This window comes from Penaeus monodon, chromosome 41, assembly GCF_015228065.2.
Source record: "Penaeus monodon isolate SGIC_2016 chromosome 41, NSTDA_Pmon_1, whole genome shotgun sequence".
Lineage (NCBI taxonomy): Eukaryota > Metazoa > Arthropoda > Malacostraca > Decapoda > Penaeidae > Penaeus > Penaeus monodon.
The window spans coordinates 1,106,736-1,129,235 of record NC_051426.1 but is presented as its reverse complement, the minus strand read 5'-3'; the positions used below and the strand labels follow the sequence as shown (position 1 = coordinate 1,129,235).

Here is a 22,500-nt window from a genome sequence, read left to right as displayed (position 1 = left end):
GAAGCACCTATGTATGTCCATTTTTTACTCAGAGAGGTTCTTTTTATAAAGCCCTGTTTCGATCTAGGGCCCCTCAATATACCTGGCTCCTTTGCCTTGGGTATTCCATTGTAGGGTATGCTGTCAGGTACAGGGGCTCCCAGTGCAACAGGATACATTTCCTTCATCTCTGGTTCGATGTCTAAAACTGCACTTTCTAACTTGGAACTATGAATAACAGGGCACTGAGTTTCAGCTGTGTCTAGCAGATTTCCATTCTGTCCTTGTGCTTCCTTCATGCACAGTGGCTTCTGTGAAACTGTCTGCGAAATTGAAGTGGCGTTTGTTTGAGGAAGGGGACGTGTATCCTCAGCCTTGGTCCCATACTTCGTTGGAGATTGCGGACAACTTTGGGGTACCTTCTCTAGCTGAGGCTGTGACTGATCACAAGCCTGAATTTGGTCTTTAGATGAGGGTTTGGACGGGGGCTGGGGCTGTGAGTGAGATGGAGCTGAGACCGGGGTCTGCAGCTGCAGTTGGGCACTACTCGGTATTCGCGTAATGGGTTTGGGTTCTACCTGTGATTGCGACTGAGGCTGAATCCACGACTCGGGATACTTCTTGGGATCAAGTTTGATTATGATTTTTGGATGGGTCTGAGGTAAAGACTGTCCCTGAGAATGGGATTGTGTTGCAGGCTGTGATTGTGATTGTATCTGAGTCTGGACCGCAGGCTGAGATTTTGCAGGCTGTGGTTCTTTTTGAGGTTCCATTTTGGTCTGATTCTGATATTGGAAATTGGTCTGGTACTGAGATTCGAGTGGAAACTGTTGATGGGACAAAGGCTGGGTCATGGGCATGGTGGGGCTAGTTGGGGTTGCTTGTCGGCACTGCGCAACCATCACGGTTGTCTGGTGCTTCTGTCCAACTAGTGAGGAGGGATTCTGACTCCGAGGAACTCCATAGAACCCTCTGATATTCTCAGGCAATAACATGGATGTTAAGTTTCTCTGTACAACTGGACAGGCTGCCTTAATTCTCTGGGTAACTAGGGGTGTTGGATCCCCCTGAACAATCACAGATGGTGTTTGGTCCCTTAGGGACACCACAGAAGGTACTTGATCCCCTTGGATAATCACAGAAGCTGGCTGGCTACTCTTTAGTATCACAGATCCTGATTCCTCTGTTGTAACCACAGATGATACCGGGTCCCTCTGAATAATGAGAGACATTGCTTCATCCCTCGGAATGAGCACTGGGGATTTCATTTCTTTGGTAACAGCAGGAATTGCTTTAGGAGCCTGAATGATCTGAGACTGAGTTGTGGGTGCAGGAAGTATTGCAGGTCTGTGGTGGTTCGTTTGTAGGACAGCTGACATTAGTCTAGGTGCACACGTAACTACCCTGCTGTTATCACACAGCCCACTTGCCCCTACTGATGTGGCCTGACTCTTGGCTACAGGCGCCTTCTGAAGGAGGCCCTGTGCCAATGCTGGGGCCATCAGCTGTGGCGGAATCACAATGGTGGACGTGGGTTGTCGTGGAACCTTCACAATTGCTCTCAGCTCCTGCAGGGGCGGAGGACCTACGGACACCTGCCCGTTCCTTAAAACAGGGTCGAGCATTTCCGCTGGTCTCTGGTGTTCCTTTGGCGTCGTCTCTAAGCTAGCCTTCTCGTCCATGTCGCTTTCTTCGTTTCTGGTGACTCGGAGGATCGTCTCACCCATGGTGTGCCACAGGAAACCCCTTCACGGCAAGGGGACCACCGAGTGCCCTAACAGGGGGACTTTGCGTGATGCCACTGCCGCCATAGCTCCTGAGGTGCCCGTGCACACTGCCGCTCTCATGTAGCTCCCTTGAATTTTATCAGTGCGATGCGTGGTGGACAGAGGGACTGACGTCACTGGAAATCCACAATCTGTAATGCAAATGAAAATCTGTAACCAACTATGCAACAGCAACCGAGAAAGGATAAATGCACGAAAACATGAAAAAAAGTTGTTTATGAATAAGTGTGAGTAAACAATGTGTATACTTTGTGCCTGTATGTGGGTATATTTTGCGTGGATATGTATGTGAAAATGCAGGTAATATTGTGTAAGCGAATCTGTTTTGAACAAGCATGAGTTTTAATTACCGTTTCTTTTCTATCATATTAGCAAAAACACGCAAGACTGGCCAGCATATCACCACCTGTAAGTATAGGACCTAAATATCAAAATGAATTACAGTTCAAATCAATTACAGTTCAAAACGGCAAGGTGGCGGCGGACGTGGTGATGGTGGTGATTAAGAGGACAACGACGATGATAAGAGTTGGCAATAATTATAATAATGACGATGGTAATGATTGCATTTTTTCTCTTTTTTTAAATAACGACGAGGGTAAAATAACAATAGTGATGATGATAACTGCCATAAAACCTTCAATAATAATGCTAATATCTACCATAACAACGATGATAATAGCAATTAAGTTGATGCTAATAGCACATAACGATAACGTTAATAACATTAGCAATGATAACGATAATGACGACGATAATAACAAAAATGAAAATGAGAATGACAAAATTAAGAATAATAAAAATAACTCTTTATAATCATTTTAAAATAACTCTTTATAATCATTTTAAAATAACTCTTTATATCATTTTAAAATAACTCTTTATAATAAAAATAACTTTTTTATGTTTATGATCATTACTCCTATGCATGAAAATGGAACATAAAAAAAAAGAAAAACAAACCATACTTTTTATGCTCTTATTACCATTACTCCTTTGCATGAATACATAATACAAAAAAGAGAGAAAACCATAATACGGTTTACAAATTACGTGTTCGTTTTTAGCAGACATACACTCGTGTTTAGTAATAATAAACATGGCAACTCGCAGGCTGACGTGGCGCCTATGTCAGCTGTGAGAAGGCAAGATGTATAGGAGTAATTAGTCATGTCAATTACGGGTCAGCTGCGTCACCTTGGCCTAACTAGGTATGTACGTATGTGTGTGTGTGTGTGTGTGTGTGTGTGTGTGTGTGTGTGTGTGTGTGTGTGTGTGTGTGTGTGTGTGTGTGTGTGTGTGTGTGTGTGTGTGTGTGTGTTTGTGTGTTTGTGTGTGTGTTTGTGTATTTATGTATATGTATGTATATGTATATGTATGTATATGTATATGTATGTATATGTATATGTATGTATATGTATGTATGTATATGTATGTATGTATATGTATGTATCTATATGTATGTATGTATGTGTATGTATGTATGTGTATGTATGTATGTGTATGTATGTATGTATGTATGTATGTATTAACCTATTCGCTTAATAATTACCGAACGATTCTTCACAATTATTATCATTTAGGGAGAGGGAGGGAGGGGGGGGGGGGGTAAATAGGCACCTGTCTTTTTCATAAAGCGCCCGTTCGTTATTTTTTTCTCTATTTCTCTATTTCAATTAAAGCTTTCTCGAAAAATAACCCCTTCTAAATAACATACCATTTACAAACATGAAAAACAAATTATACCGACCGCCTTAAAGAACATAATGCTTATCATTATTTGCAATTTCCCATAACAGGATTCTACAACCCCGATATATCGATTATATCGGGGTTATAAAAATTAAGGGGGTTATAAAAATTAAGGAGGTTATAAAAATCGGAAAAATGGGAAATTTCGTCCGAATCCGAACTGCAAAAATAATGGAGAAAAATGGGTGCCAGGGTGGACTTGGCACAACATTACTGACGATGGACTTAAAGAACGACGTAGGGTTCGCAAAGGGAGATAAAAAGAAACTAAAAGAACGAAACGCAGAGCAGGAAAATGAAGAAGAAAAAAAACTAAATAAAAACAAGACAAAAAAACATTAATGCAAAACTACGATAGGGAGAGAAACAAAAAGCTTTTTTTCTTTCTTTCTTTTTTTTTTTTACTTCTGAATAGGAGCTACATCGTCATCAAATCCCTTTCACACAACTTCAGAAATTACATAACGCTTTACACAAGCACGAACCTTCAAAGCAGACGCATCCTCGGCTAAATCTATTCACATAACCTGCAGAATTACATAATGTTTTCGCAGAGAGACGCAATGAACTCTCACAAGGATCTAGTCTCAAAAAAAAAAAAAAAAAAAAAAACATGGGGCTTAGGGCAGCAAGAACCGTGGGCTAAAGTATACGACCGTTTAATATCAATGTATTTATGTGTAGCAAGTATAAACAGCATCTAGCAAGACCGGAAGGGGGCGCTCTACACATCTGCAGAAAACAAAGACTCCCTTCCTATTAGTTCTCCTGGGTCGACATCATCACAGGGAGCAGCTGTTTGGCCTTCCACTCCCGAGTCTGGTCTACCCCAGGGGGAATGCCCTCCGGATACCCTATATCCCCCCCCCCCTCGAGCAAGGCCCCAAACTCACTCCAACTTCGCCACGGCCGGATGAATCTGACACTTGGGCGGGCGGAAGCAGGCTCCCGCCCTCGAGGGGAGCCACCGCATACAAGGGGGACGTTCTCGACGCACGGGCGGGAGTCTAGCTCGCATCCACTCGCCTTGAAGGGAGTGAAGCCGAGAGCCAAGACCCCTTTCATTATCCCTTTCATTATCCCTTTCATTCCCCGCCTGGTTGACAGCAAGGTCGAGTCATTGATTACCACAGTTGGGACTCAGGGCTTTCAAACTGGAAGGATGCTCATGGTGAGTGTGGCCGGAGGGTCGACGAAGGATTGAAAGCGGCCGGACGAAGAATTTCAATGGCCGGACGAAGAATTTCAGTGGCTGGACGAAGAATTGCAAGCTGGTTGTGTTGAAGTATATTACTTGCAATATGTATGAAGCTGAGTTTATGCGTGATATAGTTTTACACACAGTCTGAAGTCGACGTCTTGGTGTATCTTTGACCCGCTCGTTACCATCACGCAGTTACCAACACACAAACAATGTTGGTCCATTTATTGTCCGTTACATGCAGCGTCACATTATTCTACTGCTCTTTGTATGGACACAGAAAAAACACCTTCGCTCACCTTTACAAACCAACAAAGTTTACTTCCAAGGTCCATACTTATTGCTCTAGAACTCACGAACTGCAGAAGTGGTGTTCATAACAAAACCTTTAAGATTTCTTTCCGTCGCTTACGTAAAACACGAGAGCAGGTAACACTGACCTCAGTTTGCTCGGACTTCAACCACAGCCAAGCTTCTAAACACGAATTCAAAACAGACCTCAGACCCCGAGACTCCCTCTCTTCAAAAAAATCGAGAGTTCCAGACCCTCCCTCGCATTCCTGGTCACTGTAAAGAGACGATATCCACCCACTCTTCTTCAATTTACTCACAAACATTTAGAATTCGTATCTTCGTCTTCTTTTGTACCCACAAAACCGCGATTATATATCACAGCCTGTTGTCTCACTTCTTAAGACTGAATACTTATAATTATCTACCGCGTCAACGGCTGAGGTCATTAGCGGCGAACACCTTGTGAGATTAAACTGATAAAATGTCTTAAACATTTAGAAATCTATCACTAAATACTGTCATAAATAAAAACGAAACACAGCCCCACAGCGAATCCGATTAGCAAGTCCTGGGATGAAGAAATTCCTCTTTACACATAACCTCCTAAAGATTAATACCCAAAAGCGAAATTATGGAACTCAGACCTGAAATTACATCTACGATATGATCACAAATAACAAGAGAAGAATAAACACTTGCAAAAAACTATAGATACCGAATACATCGTAAAATAAGATATAACAAAGCTTTTGCATTATCCGCGTGTCTCACAGCCCAAACAGCTTATAACTTTCGTAGCATGTGACAAGCCAAAACTTGTGATTAGCAAAGTAAATGACAAATATTCACTTCATCCAACCACAGTATAAACACTCCTCTTATTATTGATGATCTAATCCAGCTTCAAAATCAAGTACGGCGTCATTCTAATTACTTTGGATTTTAGTGTTTATTCTATTTATTTACTTATCTTATTTTTATATTTTTATTATTCTTAATTTTTTTTTTTTTTTTTTTTTTTTTTTTTTTTTTTTTTTTTTTTTTTTTTTTTTACTCAATAAAGCTTTCAGTAACAAGAGGGAACAAAATATACTTATACATACTGTCAGATTCTTCTATTACTTCAATTAATCACCAGCCCTTCCCATATTGGACCTTATTTGGTATTTAACAGGTATTATATCTTGCATTACAATTTGCTTACGGCAGACAAAAATAGATTGAGATAGAGAGAGAGAGAGAGAGAGAGAGAGAGAGAGAGAGAGAGAGAGAGAGAGAGAGAGAGAGAGAGAGAGAGAGAGAGAAACAGATACACAGACTGACAGGCTGATATGAGAAAAAAATGAATATACATAATGAACGTATTTTATTCCCACGGTAACCTTCGCCAAATGAAAATTTTGTAGAACCATTAAAACAGAGTGTGACAGATCATTAGAACAGATACTATATTTAAAATAATAATAATAATCATAAAAAATAATAATAAAAATAATAAAATAATAATAATAATAATAATAATAATAATATTAACTCAGTGAAGTCTTATGGATACGTGACTAAAAGTATACATGAATAAACAAAGAAACCTCGCACCCTTATCAGAAATAAATGAAATAGATAAATAAATAAAATAGAGGTAAAAGCTGATGACGATTAGTATAAAAAAAAAAACGTTAATTAAAAGTTACGACCAGAACCGTGGCGCATACACCCCCCCAAAAAAAACTTTCTTTTCATATCATATGATAAATCTAATCAACAAATTAATTCAATCTGATGATAAGCGGCGTCGACAACATCCGCTCCCGCAAAAAAAAAAAAAAAAAAAAAAAAAAAAAAAAAAAAACTCATATTGGCAAAGGCGGGTAGGATTAATGACGCCAGCAAAGGCCCTGCGTTAGAAACCTTCTACGATTTTCTTTCCAAGCCTTTATTTAGACATTCACTTTCTCATTTTTTCCTACTCTCATTCACTAACCCACTGCCCCTTTCTCTCTCTCTCTCTCTCTCTCTCTCTCTCTCTCTCTCTCTCTCTCTCTCTCTCTCTCTCTCTCTCTCTCTCTCTCTCTCTCTCTCTCTCTCTCTCATCCTCTAATATATTCATTTTCTCACTCCTATCTCTCCTATCATTTTCTTCACTTCCTCCTCTATCCCATTTATTTATCTATTCTTTTCTTATCATATATCTGTCTAACGGACACGAACCCATATCCACCACTGACTTCCGCACCGAAATTTCTGAGTGCAGTTTCTGATTCAAACAGATATTGGGTTCCACTCAAACCTTGCTCTGATGCACCACTCTCTCTCCTTCACTTTATCTCTGTCGTCCGCAAATTCTGCTATGTCCGTCGTCCTTATATTTCACTAAATTTGTAGCCGTCAGCAAAACAGATATCAGCTGGAAAATCAAGCAAATCTGAGAGAAAAAAGATAATAATTCCGGGTCATACATTATACCAGCTTCGGACAAGTACCTACTCTGACGTCATCTGGACTTCCCGCGCTTTTTTCTGGAATTCAAAAGTTTCGGCGGGACGCGATTTCCGTTATTCGTCAGATTTAACTAAATCGTTGATGAAAATTCAGAATTTTCGAAGAACTATTTTAGTGAAAATTTTGGGAAATGATCTGTTCTGAGTAACTTTAACATTCACCAGCAGAATAGGAGGAACAAGATTGTGGCCGCTGGTATATCACATCCTTCATATCAGCAGCTGGTATACCATATATTTCGTATATTACTACGATCGTAGAGGCCTGTATGGTATAAATTCACCTTCTGTGCCACAACCGCTGAGAAGGCCTCGGCGAGTACCACAGGGTCAACACATGGTCAGCATCAGCCATAAGAGCTGACCTGTCCAAAACGTTTATGTGCGAGGAAAAGTGGTGACGGCTCTTCGTATGATCGACGCTGTGACATAATGAGATCGCGACGCAACTAATATATAACATATGAAGTAGAACGTTACTTGATGCTGTGGCCTGTATATGTTTAAAGTGTGAGGGCAGTTCCAGGGGAAACTCCGTACCATCGAGACGCATTCTGGAATCAGAGCGTTAAGCTGATATTCTGATTGTTCCCGCAATGCGTATGTATCATTTGTAGAAAGTTCTTTATAATATAATCTAATACACGTTGTTACTTAGCAGCTTTGTATATTGCGTGCATTTTACAATCGACGTATTAATTAACAGGTTTTCCTGAATAAACCTTAAGCGAGTGCTACGCAGTGGTAAGAGTCACCCCACACCCAAGGGCAATCAGAGGCGGTTTTCGGCGGCAACAAAGATAGAGTAGAAAAACGAAAAGGAAGAGAGAGAAAAAAAAAATAGAGAGAAAGAAGAAAACTAGAAAATAGAGGAAAAAAATAACTGAAAGAAAGAAAGTTGGAGAATGAAAATAAAAAAAAGGCAGAGAAAAAAATGAAGAAACAAAACACGGAACAACAACGAAAAAAGAAAACGAAGAAAACAGAGAAAAGAGAGCAAAGACAACCACCAAAAAATGCAGAGAAAAAAACCTTTGAATAATGAAGTAAGAGTGATAAAAACAGGGAAGAAACAAAAAATTAATAAAGCACAATTGCGAAAAACAAACAGAAAAAGGGGAGAAAAGAAAAATAATTCCGAAAAAAAGTATTAAATATATACACAAAAAGTTTTTCGGACAAAGTAACAATTAGATCACTTTCAATAACCACGCACGTCAACAATTACTCATAAACGTTAGTAATCTTACTGCCATATATATATTTAATCACTACAGACGGAAACTTCTATTCTGAATCACGCCATGTAATTTATCAACTGTTCCATTTCCTATTTACTATTATATCCTTGTCTCTCACTCTTTTCATCCTCGACATGATACTGCCGACGACTACCCCCCCCCCAACACACACACTCCCCCAACCTCCCCATTTCCTCAACCTGCAGCCCCCCCTCCTCATCCCCTCCTCCCTCATCATCAGCCCCCCCCCCCCTACCCCTTCCTCCCTCATCAGCCCCTCCCCACCCCTTCCTCCCTCATCTGCAGCCCCCCCCTACCCCCTCCTCCTTCATTAAGTTTCCCCTTCCTCACCTCCCCCCCATTCTCCCCCTCCCTCCAAGGACAATGATTATGTGAGAACAAGGGTCGGATCGTTCGAAAGTTGCCCTAAGGAGGAAAAGCGACGTAGGCCTATTCTGGTTAAACTGCACTCTCTGTCCAGAATGCAGAATACAAGATAAAAAAAGCAAAAAAAATCAAGAAGTCAAAGATGTATAATTGATAATCCAGAGCCCAGAATCCGGAATCTGGAATCCATAATCCAGAACCTAGAATACACAATTCACAATCCGGAATCCGGAACTTGGAATCCACAATCCGGAATCCGGAACCTGGAATCCACAATCCGGAATCCGGAACCTGGAATCCACAATCCGGAACCTGGAATCCACAATCCGGAATACAGAACCTGGAATCCACAATCCGGAATCCCAAATCCAACATGTAAAATTCAGAATCCAGAATCCAAAATGAAGAATTCAGAATCCCGAGTCAAGAACCTGAAATCTAGAATCCGGAAACCATAATCCAGATTTCAAATCCAAAAACATTGAATTCAGAATAAAAAAAAATCCAAATGCATTTAATTCAGCATAAAAAAATTAGCATAAAAAATATAAAATAAATAAATTATAAAAAAAACATTTAATTTCGAATTTTAAAAATTTATTCAGAATAAAAAAAACATCTAATTCTGAATTTAAAAAAAAATGTAATTCAGAATAATTTTAAAAAATCAGATTCCAAATGCGTTTAATTCTGCATAATATATATATATATATATATATATATATATATATATATATATATATATTTAAGCATAAAAAATTAAGATAAAAAATAAGAATAAAAAAAATCAATTCCGAATTTTTAAAATTTATTCAGAATCAAAAACCATTTAATTCTGAATAAAACAACATATAACTCAGAATAAATAAAATAAAAATATTCCAAATGTGTTTAATTCAGCATTTAAAAAATCAGCATAAAAAGATTAAGATAAAAAAAATAATAAAAAAAACATTTAATTTCGAATTTTAAGGATTTATTCAGAATCAAAAAACATTTAATTCAGAATAAAAAAAAATATGAATCCAAATGCATTTAATTTAGCATACAAAATAAGATTTTAAAAAATCAGAAAAAATTATTCTCAATTTTTAAAATTCATTCAGAATCAAAAACATTTAATTCTGAAAAAAAAAACAGGTAATTCAGAATTAAAAAAAAAATCTGATTCCAAATACATTTAATTCAGCATAAAAAAATAAGAAAAAAAATATATTCTGAATTTTTAAAATTCATTCAGAATCAAACACATTTAATTCCGAAAAAAAAAAACATGTAATTCAGAATCTAATATGATTTAATTCAGAATCCCATAACATTTCATTCCAGAATCCAAAGTTCGGACTCTAATATCCAGTCCAGAATCGAAAATCCAAATCCAAAAATGCAGAATCCAAAATCCAGAAGCCAACATTCAGAATCAAGAATCGAAAATCAAGAAGAAAAGGAAGAAGAAGAAGAAGAAGAAGATGATGATGATGATGATGAGGAAGAGGAAGAAAAAAAAGAAAAAGAAAAAGAAAAAGAAAAAGAAGAAGATGAAGAAGGAGAAATAGAAAAAAAAAGAAGTTTAATGGTTCTCCCCCCCCCCCCACCTACTCATACCCTCGGTTCCCACGGTACCCAGGACCCTACTGGTAATCGCCTGTGCCAACACTGACCTGCGCCCAGAACGTAACGACAAAGGCAAAGTGCCCCCAGAGCAAGCGATTCCGACCCTTACCGTCAAATACTTTATAACTACAAGTGAACTTATATCTTGATTATACTCAAAATGTTTGTAAAAAAAATCCTTATTCGCAATCACTATATATTGTAACGATGTTGTAGTTTTCCGATGTTCACAATTTAATTGTATTGACATATCCAGTGTCCGCGATCCAGCATGTGACCACAGGACCCATACACTGCCTTAAAACAGAAACTCTGTACTGACAGTTTCCCACCAAAACCAATGTTGCCATATTCTATGTTTAGCGAATATTTTGTGAACCCTCAAACACTCAGAGAGCCGAAGTCACTCTGCCTTCAGCATCGGCTCGGTCAACACCTCTAGCTCCCGCAGCTCTGATCTAGAATAAACAGAAGAACTCTGCCGATATTTTATTCGCCCATCAGTCGTAACCATTACAAGAAGAAGAACAACAACAAGAACAAGAAGAAAAAAAAGGCCACACAAACTTCCTTTGGCTTCCCTTAAAGAAGAAACTGCCTCCGTCCCCCTTGAAACTCCTTCCAGGTAAATACACACTAGTCCTTCACCAGCTGAGATGCCCTATTCTCGGACGGCATATTTCAGGTCGAAGGCTCGGGTTCAGGACACCGTATCGGGTCACGGCCATCTGAAGCGAAGTTTGTCTGAGCCAACATATAAAAATTACTTTAGTGTTTGCTCATTTTGCTACCGTTTTCTATTACCTTCTTCCCCATTCTCTATTCCCCCTCCACCCGTTCTCAGCCTCGCCAAGTGACGTCATAGGCCTTATCACTCAAAGCTGCGCAGAACTCCAAAGTGTTGAGACATTTAGTCGTATATACCTCGATCTGAAGCGCCCTCCGTCCTGAAGGAACCAAGGTCTATATAATGATTTTCATGTAGTTATTTAGACCTTCGGAGGCGTTACACTGAAGGGCCGGACGTCAGGTATTGCATTCACAGAGGAAGGATGTCACGTCTTCATACCTTCCTCGCACTATGAAGAAGAGAAGTTCGGTCGTGTGGTCTTTTGCCGTAAATGAACAATAGTAATGATGCTGCTGACTGCAGTGGGACTGTTGTGGCGAGGGTCTACATATAAGCCAGGGAAAACCTAGTATCGTTATTCTTAATTACAAACAACAACACAATAATAGTAATTTATAATAATAATAATAATAATAATAACAATAATAGCAACAACAATAACAATAAAAAATTAATTATACTTATAATCATAATGATAATAATTATAATAATTATAATAACAACAATAACAATAACAACAACAAACACCAACAACAACAACAATAATAATAATGATAAATAAATAGATATATAAATAATGGTCTACACTCACTTTTCTATTTCTTCATACATTATCCAGCACATTTTTTTCACTGAACTTGCCTTGCCTCAAAGCCTTTATTTTAACTAGATGATGATAACAAAAACAATAACAAGAATATATCGGCTACAACAACAACAACAGCAACAATATTATGAAAAAGAACAAGAACATGAATTTATCCCATACTTTTCCAAAAGACCCAGGAACTAAGTTGTCACATAAGCCTATACTATCATGCCACGACTACCCCTTCCCCGTATTTAATTTCCCTGTCCTTTACAGTCACCCAAACACATCTAAGCAGGTACCAGGATCCACCCATAACACACAACACATAAAAGTTAGGCCGTCGAGAGCTGCCATACGCCAACCTACAACACTGTCCCCATAACACACAACACATAAAAGTTAGGCTGTCGAGAGCTGCCATACGCCAACCTACAACACTGTCCCTATAACAAACAACACATAAAAGTTAGGCCGTCGAGAGCTGCCATACGCCAACCTACAACACTGTCCCCATAACACATAACATCTAAAAGTTAGGCCGTCGAGAGCTGCCATACGCCAACCTACAACACTGTCCCCATAACACACAACACATAAAAGTTAGGCCGTTGAGAGCTGCCATTCGCCAACCTACAACACTGTCCCCATAACACACAACACATAAAAGTTTGGCCGTCGAGAGCTGCCATACGCCAGCCTACAACGCTATCCCCTCATCAGCCTGGAAGTAGAGAGCCTCGTCCCCCACGGGAAATATCCTCTGCCGGCTCGACCTCTCGCAGCGGGGACCCTTATTTCGTTCTATGTACCTCCTCTCCGCTTATTACTTGTCCGGGTCCTGGTTATCCACATATCTAGGTCTCGTTTCGGTGTTCTGTTGACGTTTGGGGAATCGAGGTTACATCCATATGTCGATTTTTTGCTTCTCTCTCTCTCTCTCTCTCTCTCTCTCTATATATATATATATATATATATATATATATATATATATATATATATATATATCTCAAATTGGTTTATCCCCATATCAAGACGTCATATTTTACCCTGGAAACCCAAACTCCATAAACTTCACAAATGCCACGAATTTATATGCTCGAGCGTATGTATTGAAATTTTTCTGCCGCATCAACACCTAAGTCATGAGCGGCGTATTCATATTAAAGCGATAGGGTGAGGAAGTTTGTTTGGTTCATAAGGCGATGTTGGTGGATTCCTACAAAGATTAAAACAAATGTGCTAGACGTAAAAGGTCATATAACATGACAACACAGTATGGCGAAAAGGATAAAAATGAGTTGACGATGAGGATAAGTGGACAGAAGAATGGAATGAAGAAGAGAAGGAAAAGAAAAGAAAGGGGAGAAGAAAAGACCATGCAAAATTAGTAGAGGCGAGGGCTGGGGTCCAAGACAGGGCTGATCCCTACATTGAGCCTCATTCCCCGTCTCCTAAGCTCCCCCACCCCACCCCCACAACAACAAGCAAAGGATTTGGAGGGAGGGGGTGGGTACCCGACCATACCCATCTGACGTGGTTCAATAGAGGCCTAATAACCCGAATATTAAAAACTTCTGTTGGTGATCTCAATGCACATATGAAGACCAGCAGACTAGACCACAACCATTCATATTAAGGGGAAAATAACACACCAAATAGTAGAGAAAGCTCAATAATAACGTAGGCAACCTTAACAAACCCTTTTTCCATTGTGCAATTTCGCCTCGACTGAACACGAAACATCTTTCATTAAACCAAAGATCGTGTGGCATAATCTAATGCCTCATCAAAGATCTAATCAAATCTGATAAAGCAATTTGACGAAAATGGCCCGTTGAAGTGAGCCCGGCCGCAGAACCAAATTTGAATTCGAAAAAAAGAAAGAAATGAAAAGAAAAAAAAAAGTTGGAAACTTAATGACGTCAGATCATGAGATTGCCAGATGCCGCTATTGTGCTATTACGCGGAATCAAGTAATATTTCCTCTGATCTGATCGATTTTTTTTAACGAAATCTACTTTGCGGACAAAACCCCAAGGAACTTAATAAAGGGGATGGAAGAAAGAAAGAGTGAGTGCGTGCATGCGTGAGCGAGCAAGCGAATGAATGAATGAATTAACGAATGAATGAATGAGCGAGTGAATGAACGAGCGAGCGAGTGAGGAAGGGAAAGAGAAAAACCAGAGTCGGAAAAAAAAACAAGCGAGTGAGAAAGTACAAATAAATAATACACAAAACAGACACAAAATGAAAGAGTTGAATCTCGCAGAAGTTTATCCAACAGAGTCGCTTGGGACGAGATCATGGAGATGGACAGCCTATCCTGATGACGCAAGAGCTTCCCGCGTTTTTTCTCAAAATTCAAATGTTATGAACCGCTTGCAGTTTTGGGACAAATATCGTCAGAACTACTTTCCAGATTAAATTCATTTGCTGATTAAATTTCTGATATAGCTAAGCTGATTTTTCGTTTAAAATAATAATAATAATAATAATAATAATAATAATAATAATAATAATAATATAATAACAACAACAACAACAATAACAATAACAATAACAATAATAATAATAATAATAATAATAATAACAATAACAATAACAACAACAACAACAACAACAACAACAACAACAACAACAATAATAATAATAATAATAATAATAATAATAATAATAATAAACATTAAAAGCAAAATATTTCATATTTTTCATACTATAACAGACATAACTACCTTATCTTCCTACTCTTGAGTATGTAATGATAGCACACACGCGATTCAACGCATAACCAACATAAACAGAGGAAGGGGAGGAGGAATAAGGTGAAGAAGAGGAAGGGGAGGAGGAGTAAGGTGAAGAAGAGGAAGGGGAGGAGGAGTAAGGTGAAGAAGAGGAAGAAGGTGAGGAAGAGGAAGGGGAGGAGGAATAAGGTGAAGAGGAATAAGATGAGGAAGAGGAAGAAGTTTAACGGCCTCTCTCCCCTCTACTCACCCTCGACTTCCCACGGCACCCAGCGCCTTACTGGTTATCGCCTGCGCCAACCCTGACCTGCGCCCACAACGGAATCGACCACAACAAATGCCCCCACAGCAAGCCATTCCGACCCTTACCGCCGATCACTCCACAACGACATGTAAACTTACACCTTGTTTATACTCAAAATGTTTGCTAGAAAATCCCTATTCTGAATCACTACGTTTATAATCTTTATCACTGACGATACGGTAGTTATCGAGTGTTCACGATTTAGCTACACTGACATGTCCAGTGTTCCCCGTCCAAACAAGTGACCACAGGACCCTAACACTGCCATAAAAAAACAGCGAGTCTGCACTGACACTCCTGCTAAAGATTAATGTTTTCCATTTTCGTATGTTTAGTGAACATGTCATACTATATCGTACAAAAACGACCCTGTGATCACTCTGCCCTCAGCATCGGCTCGGTCAACACCTCAAGCTCCCTAGCCTAGAATAAATCAGAAGAAACTCGGCCGATATTTTATTCAACCATCAGTCGTAAACACTACAGAGGGAGGGACAGAAGGAGGGAGGAAGGAGGGGGTGTTAGAAGAGGGGGAGGAAGGGGAGAGGAAGGGGAGAGGAAGGGGAGAGGAAGGGGGAAGGGGAGGAGGAGGAGGAGGAGGAGGAGGAGGAGGAGGAGGAGGAGGAGGAGGAGGAGGAGGAGGAGGAGGAGGAGGAGGAGGAGGAGGAGGAGGAGGAGGAGGAGGGGGGGGGAGAGGGGAGGAGGAAAAGGAGGAAGGTGGGTGGAAGGGAAGGAGAAGGAGAAGGAGAAGAAGAAGAAGAAGAAGAAGAAGAAGAAGAAGAAGAAGAAGAAGAAGAAGAAGAAGAAGAAGAAGAAGAAGAAGAAGAAGAAGAAGAAGAAAGGTGTGTGGGAGGGAAGGAGAAGAAGAAGGAGAAGGTAAAAAAAAAGTAAGAAAAAGAAAAAGAAGAAGAAAAAGAGGATGAACAGGAAAAAGAGGAGCAGGATGGGGGGGGGGGGTACGGCAAATCGACGTTCCGCACTGAAACAATTCCAACGGACAACGGAGGGAATATAAACGTCACAAAAATAGATTAAAGGAATCTGAGCATCTAAAAAATGAAGACAAATTATGGGGTTAACCTATAGTTTGGCGATGAAAGAACAAAGAAAAAAGCTTACGTGTTATGGGAGGTTCTGAAAACACACTCAGGCTTACGGCGTCGAGGAGAATTATGATGTTTGCACGACTAAAAAGCCTCGAGAGAAAAAGAAAACGGAGACTTCAGAAAACATAACAGATTATCTACGTATCGATAACAATACCTTTTACATATACAACGTTAATTGAATGAATATCTGAACGAGCATTTTGAAGATTAACAAGCCATAACCATTCATAAGGATGTAAGTAGCATAGTAATGATATTAATAACAAGAGAAGGGAGGGGAAGGGGAGGGGAGGGGAGGAAGGGGATGGGGAGGGGAGGGGAGGGGAGGGGAGGGGAGGGGAGGGGAGGGGAGGGGAGAGGAGAGGAGAGGAGAGGAGAGGGAAAGGAGGAAAGAAAATAGAAAGGAAGAAAAGGGAATTAAGCTTATTTCCATCTGTCCGAACGTTTATTCCAGAGAAACCTCGTAAGCAACAAAGGCTAGACTGGCGTGTTCTAAGGTCCCTTCGCCACTGCCACGCAGCTCCCGGCCGCAGCAGACCTGCTGGCGCCGAACGAAGTTACTGCAAGAGTGGAAGCAGGTGGGTTTCTAGGCACGTAGGGCGGGTCGAGGGCGAAGAAGGGTCGCCAGAAGCTATCACTCGGTGTCAGGTCCACAACCCAAACAATGGGGGAGGGGAGGGGAGGGGAGGGGAGGGGAGGGGAGGGGAGAGGAGCAGAGAGGAGGGGAGAGGGGAAAGGAGGGGAGGGGAGAGGAGAGGGGAGGGGAGGGGAGGGGAGGGGAGAGGGGAGCGGAGAGGGGAGGGGAAGAGAATGATCAGCTATCCCGCCTCAGCACCGAAGAACCTCAGCCGGACACGACCCCACGGCACGAACCCCGTAGAAAAATAAAATAAAATAAAAATAAATAAATAAATATAATAATAATAATAATAATAATAATAATAATAATAATAATAATAATAATAACAATAACAATAATAATCAGGAAGACGAGAAACACACAGAGAGCATCCACAGAAAGCTTAATCAAAAGGTTTAGCAACGCAAGATGTAACCTTATAAGTTAAGTGCAGCGCTTCCCGTGGCGTAAACAATGTCAATGGAGATACACAGCACGTTTGTTGATTATGAGCGCGTATGAACGGGAGTGTGCTGGTGTATGCGCGTTTGTGTGCACGTGTCCATGTGTGTGTATGCAAGAGAAGCAATACACATGCGCGTATGTATATATGTATGTATATATGTATGTGTGTATATGTGCGTATTTATTTGTATATGTATATGTATGTATGTATGTATATGTGTATGAATGTATGTCTATGTATATGTGTATCATCATCATCATCAAGGGGCTAACGCCGACGGGGGCGCATGGCCGCATCCACCCTTCCAGCCACGAGGAACCCTCGAAGCGAGTCTCCAGGTAGGCCCACGGCCCATCTCTTATTCCTCGCGACAGGTCTCGTCGAGCTGCCAAAGGCATGATCTCTTGGGTCGTCCCAAATGCCTCCTCCATCCAGGGTTGTCTCGCAGAGAGACAACCTGATGGGCAGGGTCGTCCACAGGGAAATGAGCTAGGTGACCATATAGCCTGAGTTGGCGATCCCGGATTATGCAAGTAACAGGTCCCATGCCAGTCTCACGGTGTAACTGCTGGTTGGACACATGGTCCTGCCAACCGTACCCCATGATCCGGGGAAGAGACTTGTTACAAAAGACATCAAGACGAGACTCCAAGACACTGGATAGCGTCCAGGTTTCGCTTCCATAGAGCAAAACTGGCAGTATCAAGGCCTTGAAAACACGCAGCTTGGTCCTTCTGCAGGTAATGACATCTCCAAACGCTCTTGTTGATCGAGTTCAAGGCTCCTGTTGCCAGACCAATCCGTCTATTGACTTCTTGGTCTGACAACCCAGAGATATGGACTACACTACCAAGGTATGTAAAACTCTCTGTAACTTCAACGTCCTCGCCGCAAGCATGGATCGACTGAACGGGTTCCCCTAACAGGCCCCCAAAGTCCTGAATCTTGGTCTTGGTCCAGGAGACCTCTAGGCCTAAGGGCTTCGCCTCATTGCTAAATGCATCAAGAGCCGCCGCCAGTGACTCCAAGGACTCAGATAGGATAGCAATATCGTCGGCAAAGTCAAGGTCTGAGACCTTGATATTGCCTAGTGTTGCTCTACACTGACTTTGGCTAGTAGCTCTGCCCATTATCCAGTCCATACACGCGTTGAAAAGTGTTGGTGAAAGGACACAGCCTTGCCTCACCCCTGAATTAACAGGGAAGTTCGACAGACCCCCATCACACTTTACAGCACTTTCAGTATCAGTATAAAGGCTTGCTATTAGGCCAATAATCGGTGTCGGAATTCCCCTGAGTCTCAGGATCTCCCATAGCGATTCCCGATGCACCGAGTCACACGCCTTCTTGAGGTCGATGTAGGTATGTTGGTATGTGTATGTATGTGTGTAAATGTAGGTGTATATGTGAATGTGTATGCATATGAGTATATATATATGTAAGTGTGTAAGTATGAGCATGTACAGGTGTATACATATATATGTGGGTGAACACTAATGTATACTCATAAACTTGTGTGTGTGTGTGTGTGTGTGTGTGTGTGTGTGTGTGTGTGTGTGTGTGTGTGTGTGTGTGTGTGTGTGTGTGTGTGTGTGTGTGTGTATATATATATATATATATATATATATATATATATATATATATATATATATATATATATATATATATATATATATATATATATATATATATATATATATATATATATATGCTCTTCTGATACTCAATCTCATGTTCACAGGAGTATACCCTGGTGTGGTGAACAGGCCTGTGCGATGCTGCTCCTAAGTCCACACTAGACAGGGCCAACCCTGCTAGAGGGGCTTATCAGTGGCATCCCGGCTAACCCCCCCCCCCAACCAAGATACACCTAAGCCAGTAGGAGGGGGGGGGGTAACTCTGCTGTATACCTCTCAATCAAAAACCATGACTACACAAACAGAGCAACAGCCCTCATTCCCCGAAGGAGACCCTGTTACGGCGGCGGTCAGGATTGCTCTGGAGCAGGTGTAACCGAAGATTTTTATCTCCGGTTAAAAACAGGCCACACCAGTTGATGAACTTTTGCACATATAATATAAGGATAATGAGAACTGAATCCGACTTACTAGCATTACTTGAAGAACTCTCTTTCAGGGACAAGATAGAATTAGCTGAACAAAGGCTATAAATAAAAAGAAGAGAAATTCAATACTCAAACAATAAATGCAACGGTGATCTCAGGAACCAGCATGAACACTGCTAAAAGGTGACTCGGAATTGTGAGGTTGTTGCTGGGAATTAGCCTAAGAGATTAGATGAGGGAGACGTCGGTCAGGGAACGGACAAAAGTGGAAGATATACTTGGGAGCATCAAAAAGAAAAAATGGTAATGAGTAGGTCATATATTTCAGAGACAAGACTTCAGATGACTTTGACTTTGACTTTGACTTTGACTTTGACTCTGACACTCTCTCTCTCTCTCTCTCTCTCTCTCTCTCTCTCTCTCTCTCTCTCTCTCTTTCTTTCTCTCTCCCTTTCTTTCTTTCTTTCTCTCTCTCCCTTTCTTTCTTTCTTTCTCTCTCTCCCTTTCTTTCTTTCTTTCTCTCTCTCCCTTTCTTTCTTTTTTCTCTCTCTCCCTTTCTTTCCTTTTCTCTCTCCCTTTCTTTCTCTTTCTCTCTTTCTCTCTCTCTCTCTCTCTCTCTCTCCCTCTCTCTCTCTCTCTCTCTCTCTCTCTCTCTCTCTCCAGGGTCTCATTCCCCATGACAATGACGAAGTGATCTTATAACATGTTAATTCAACCCTTATTGCTCGTATTTCCCATTCTGTTATTTTGATATCTTTGTGTATAATTATGTCTTGTATATACTGAAAAGGTTCATTATTCTGAATCACTACGTATGTAATTGCTATTATTATCGATATTCAAATGCCATTATGTTTTATGAATACTCAGCAATTCTGTCTCCTTATCATGAAGCTTTTTAGTCTTGTAAACAAAACTCTTTTCTCACATACAACCGTATACAAAGTACCCTCTGTTTCTTCACCACAAACCTGTCATGTGACCATATGTATCTGAATTTGTGTTCATTCAAATTCTTTCATGTTTTCCATTATGAAATGTTTCAAAACGAAGCCTGTTCATAGAAATTTCTGAGCAGTCGACACAGACCGCTCGCCCTCATGGGCATGGCAAGACGCCTTGCTCCTCCCTGGGTGCCTCTGCCTTGCCTGTCCTCTGTATTCCAGCTACCATACTCTGGTGTCAATAAAGTATAGAACTTTAACTCAACACACCAAGAATCAAAGCAGCAGTAACATCAAAGAAGAACGAGAACTCACTAAATTACATTAGTGGCAGACCAGTGGCATGCACTTCCCGCTATACATTACATTACACTCAGACCTACGTGGTCGGGGAATGACTACGCCCACCGATGGGACTATGGCGACAAACCAACAAATTGAAAGCCAGGGGAGATATGGTGTCCTCAGTGAGAAAGATATTGGTGGGGCCCCGGAGAGACTGAAGAAAAAAGCAAAGAGGCAACTATCTGATTCTGTAGAACTTATGCCTCCCGGACACCTGTGTACACAATTTAAGAACAATACAAAGCTTCGCACACATGGGGATTAGTATCGCTGGGTCCCTCAGGCCCTAAAAATGGGCCCTTACAATAAGACACATGGATCAATCAAGCTGAAAATTGGGAGAAATAACGTTTATGCCAGATGCAAGAACAAACAAATTCTTGCTTATACGACAACTACCGATGCAGGTGGTGAAGTGCTTGAAAAAACAAGGTTTTTGGGAAGGGAAAATGTACAAACGTTATTGTGTTCAATGCTCAAGGGAACTCTGCTGTATACATCTCAATCAAAAACCATGACTACACAAACAGAGCAACGGCCCTCATTCCCCGAAGGAGACCCTGTTACGGCGGCGGTCAGGATTGCTCTGGAGCAGGTGTAACCGAAGATTTTTATCTCCGGTTAAAAACAGGCCACACCAGTTGATGAACTTTTGCACATATAATATAAGGATAATGAGAACTGAATCCGACTTACTAGCATTACTTGAAGAACTCTCTTTCAGGGACAAGATAGAATTAGCTGAACAAAGGCTATAAATAAAAAGAAGAGAAATTCAATACTCAAACAATAAATGCAACGGTGATCTCAGGAACCAGCATGAACACTGCTAAAAGGTGACTCGGAATTGTGAGGCTGTTGCTGGGAATTAGCCTAAGAGATTAGATGAGGGAGACGTCGGTCAGGGAACGGACAAAAGTGGAAGATATACTTGGGAGCATCAAAAAGAAAAAATGGTAATGAGTAGGTCATATATTTCAGAGACAAGACTTCAGATGACTTTGACTTTGACTTTGACTTTGACTCTGACACTCTCTCTCTCTCTCTCTCTCTCTCTCTCTCTCTCTCTCTCTCTCTCTCTCTCTCTCTCTCTCTCTCTCTCTCTCTCTCTCTCCCTCTCTTTCTTTCTCTCTCTCCCTCTCTTTCTTTCTCTCTCTCCCTCTCTTTCTTTTTCTCTCTCTCTCCCTTTCTTTCTTTTTCTCTCTCCCTTTCTTTCTTTTTCTCTCTTTCTCCCCTCCTTTCTTTCTCTCTCTTTCTCCCCCCCTTTCTTTCTCTCTCTTTCTCCCCCCCTTTCTTTCTCTCTCTTTCTCCCCCTCTTTCTTTCTCTCTCTCTCTCCCCCTCTTTCTTTCTCTCTCTCTCCCCCTCTTTCTTTCTCTCTCTCTCCCCCTCTTTCTTTCTCTCTTTCTCTCTTTCTCTCTTTCTCCAGGGTCTCATTCCCCATGACAATGACGAAGTGATCTTATAACATGCTAATTCAACCCTTATTGCTTGTATTTCCCATTCTGTTATTTTGATATCTTTGTGTATAATTATGTCTTGTATATACTGAAAAGGTTCATTATTCTGAATCACTACGTATGTAATTGCTATTATTATCGATATTCAAATGCCATTATGTTTTATGAATACTCAGCAATTCTGTCTCCTTATCATGAAGCTTTTTAGTCTTGTAAACAAAACTCTTTTCTCACATACAACCGTATACAAAGTA

At 40.7% G+C, this 22,500-nt stretch overlaps 1 protein-coding gene across 1 annotated transcript in view; it reads right to left on the bottom strand.

The window, feature by feature from the left end:
* The window catches only part of LOC119598652 (BRD4-interacting chromatin-remodeling complex-associated protein-like), a gene marked incomplete in the record, with an annotated part of 146,518 nt that overhangs the window by 557 nt on the left and 123,461 nt on the right, over nucleotides 1-22,500 (bottom strand). The window contains 1 exon segment of the mRNA XM_037948357.1: nucleotides 1-1,897. This exon segment is cut by the window's left edge and continues 557 nt beyond it. Coding sequence (XP_037804285.1) covers nucleotides 1-1,706 — 1,706 coding nt within the window.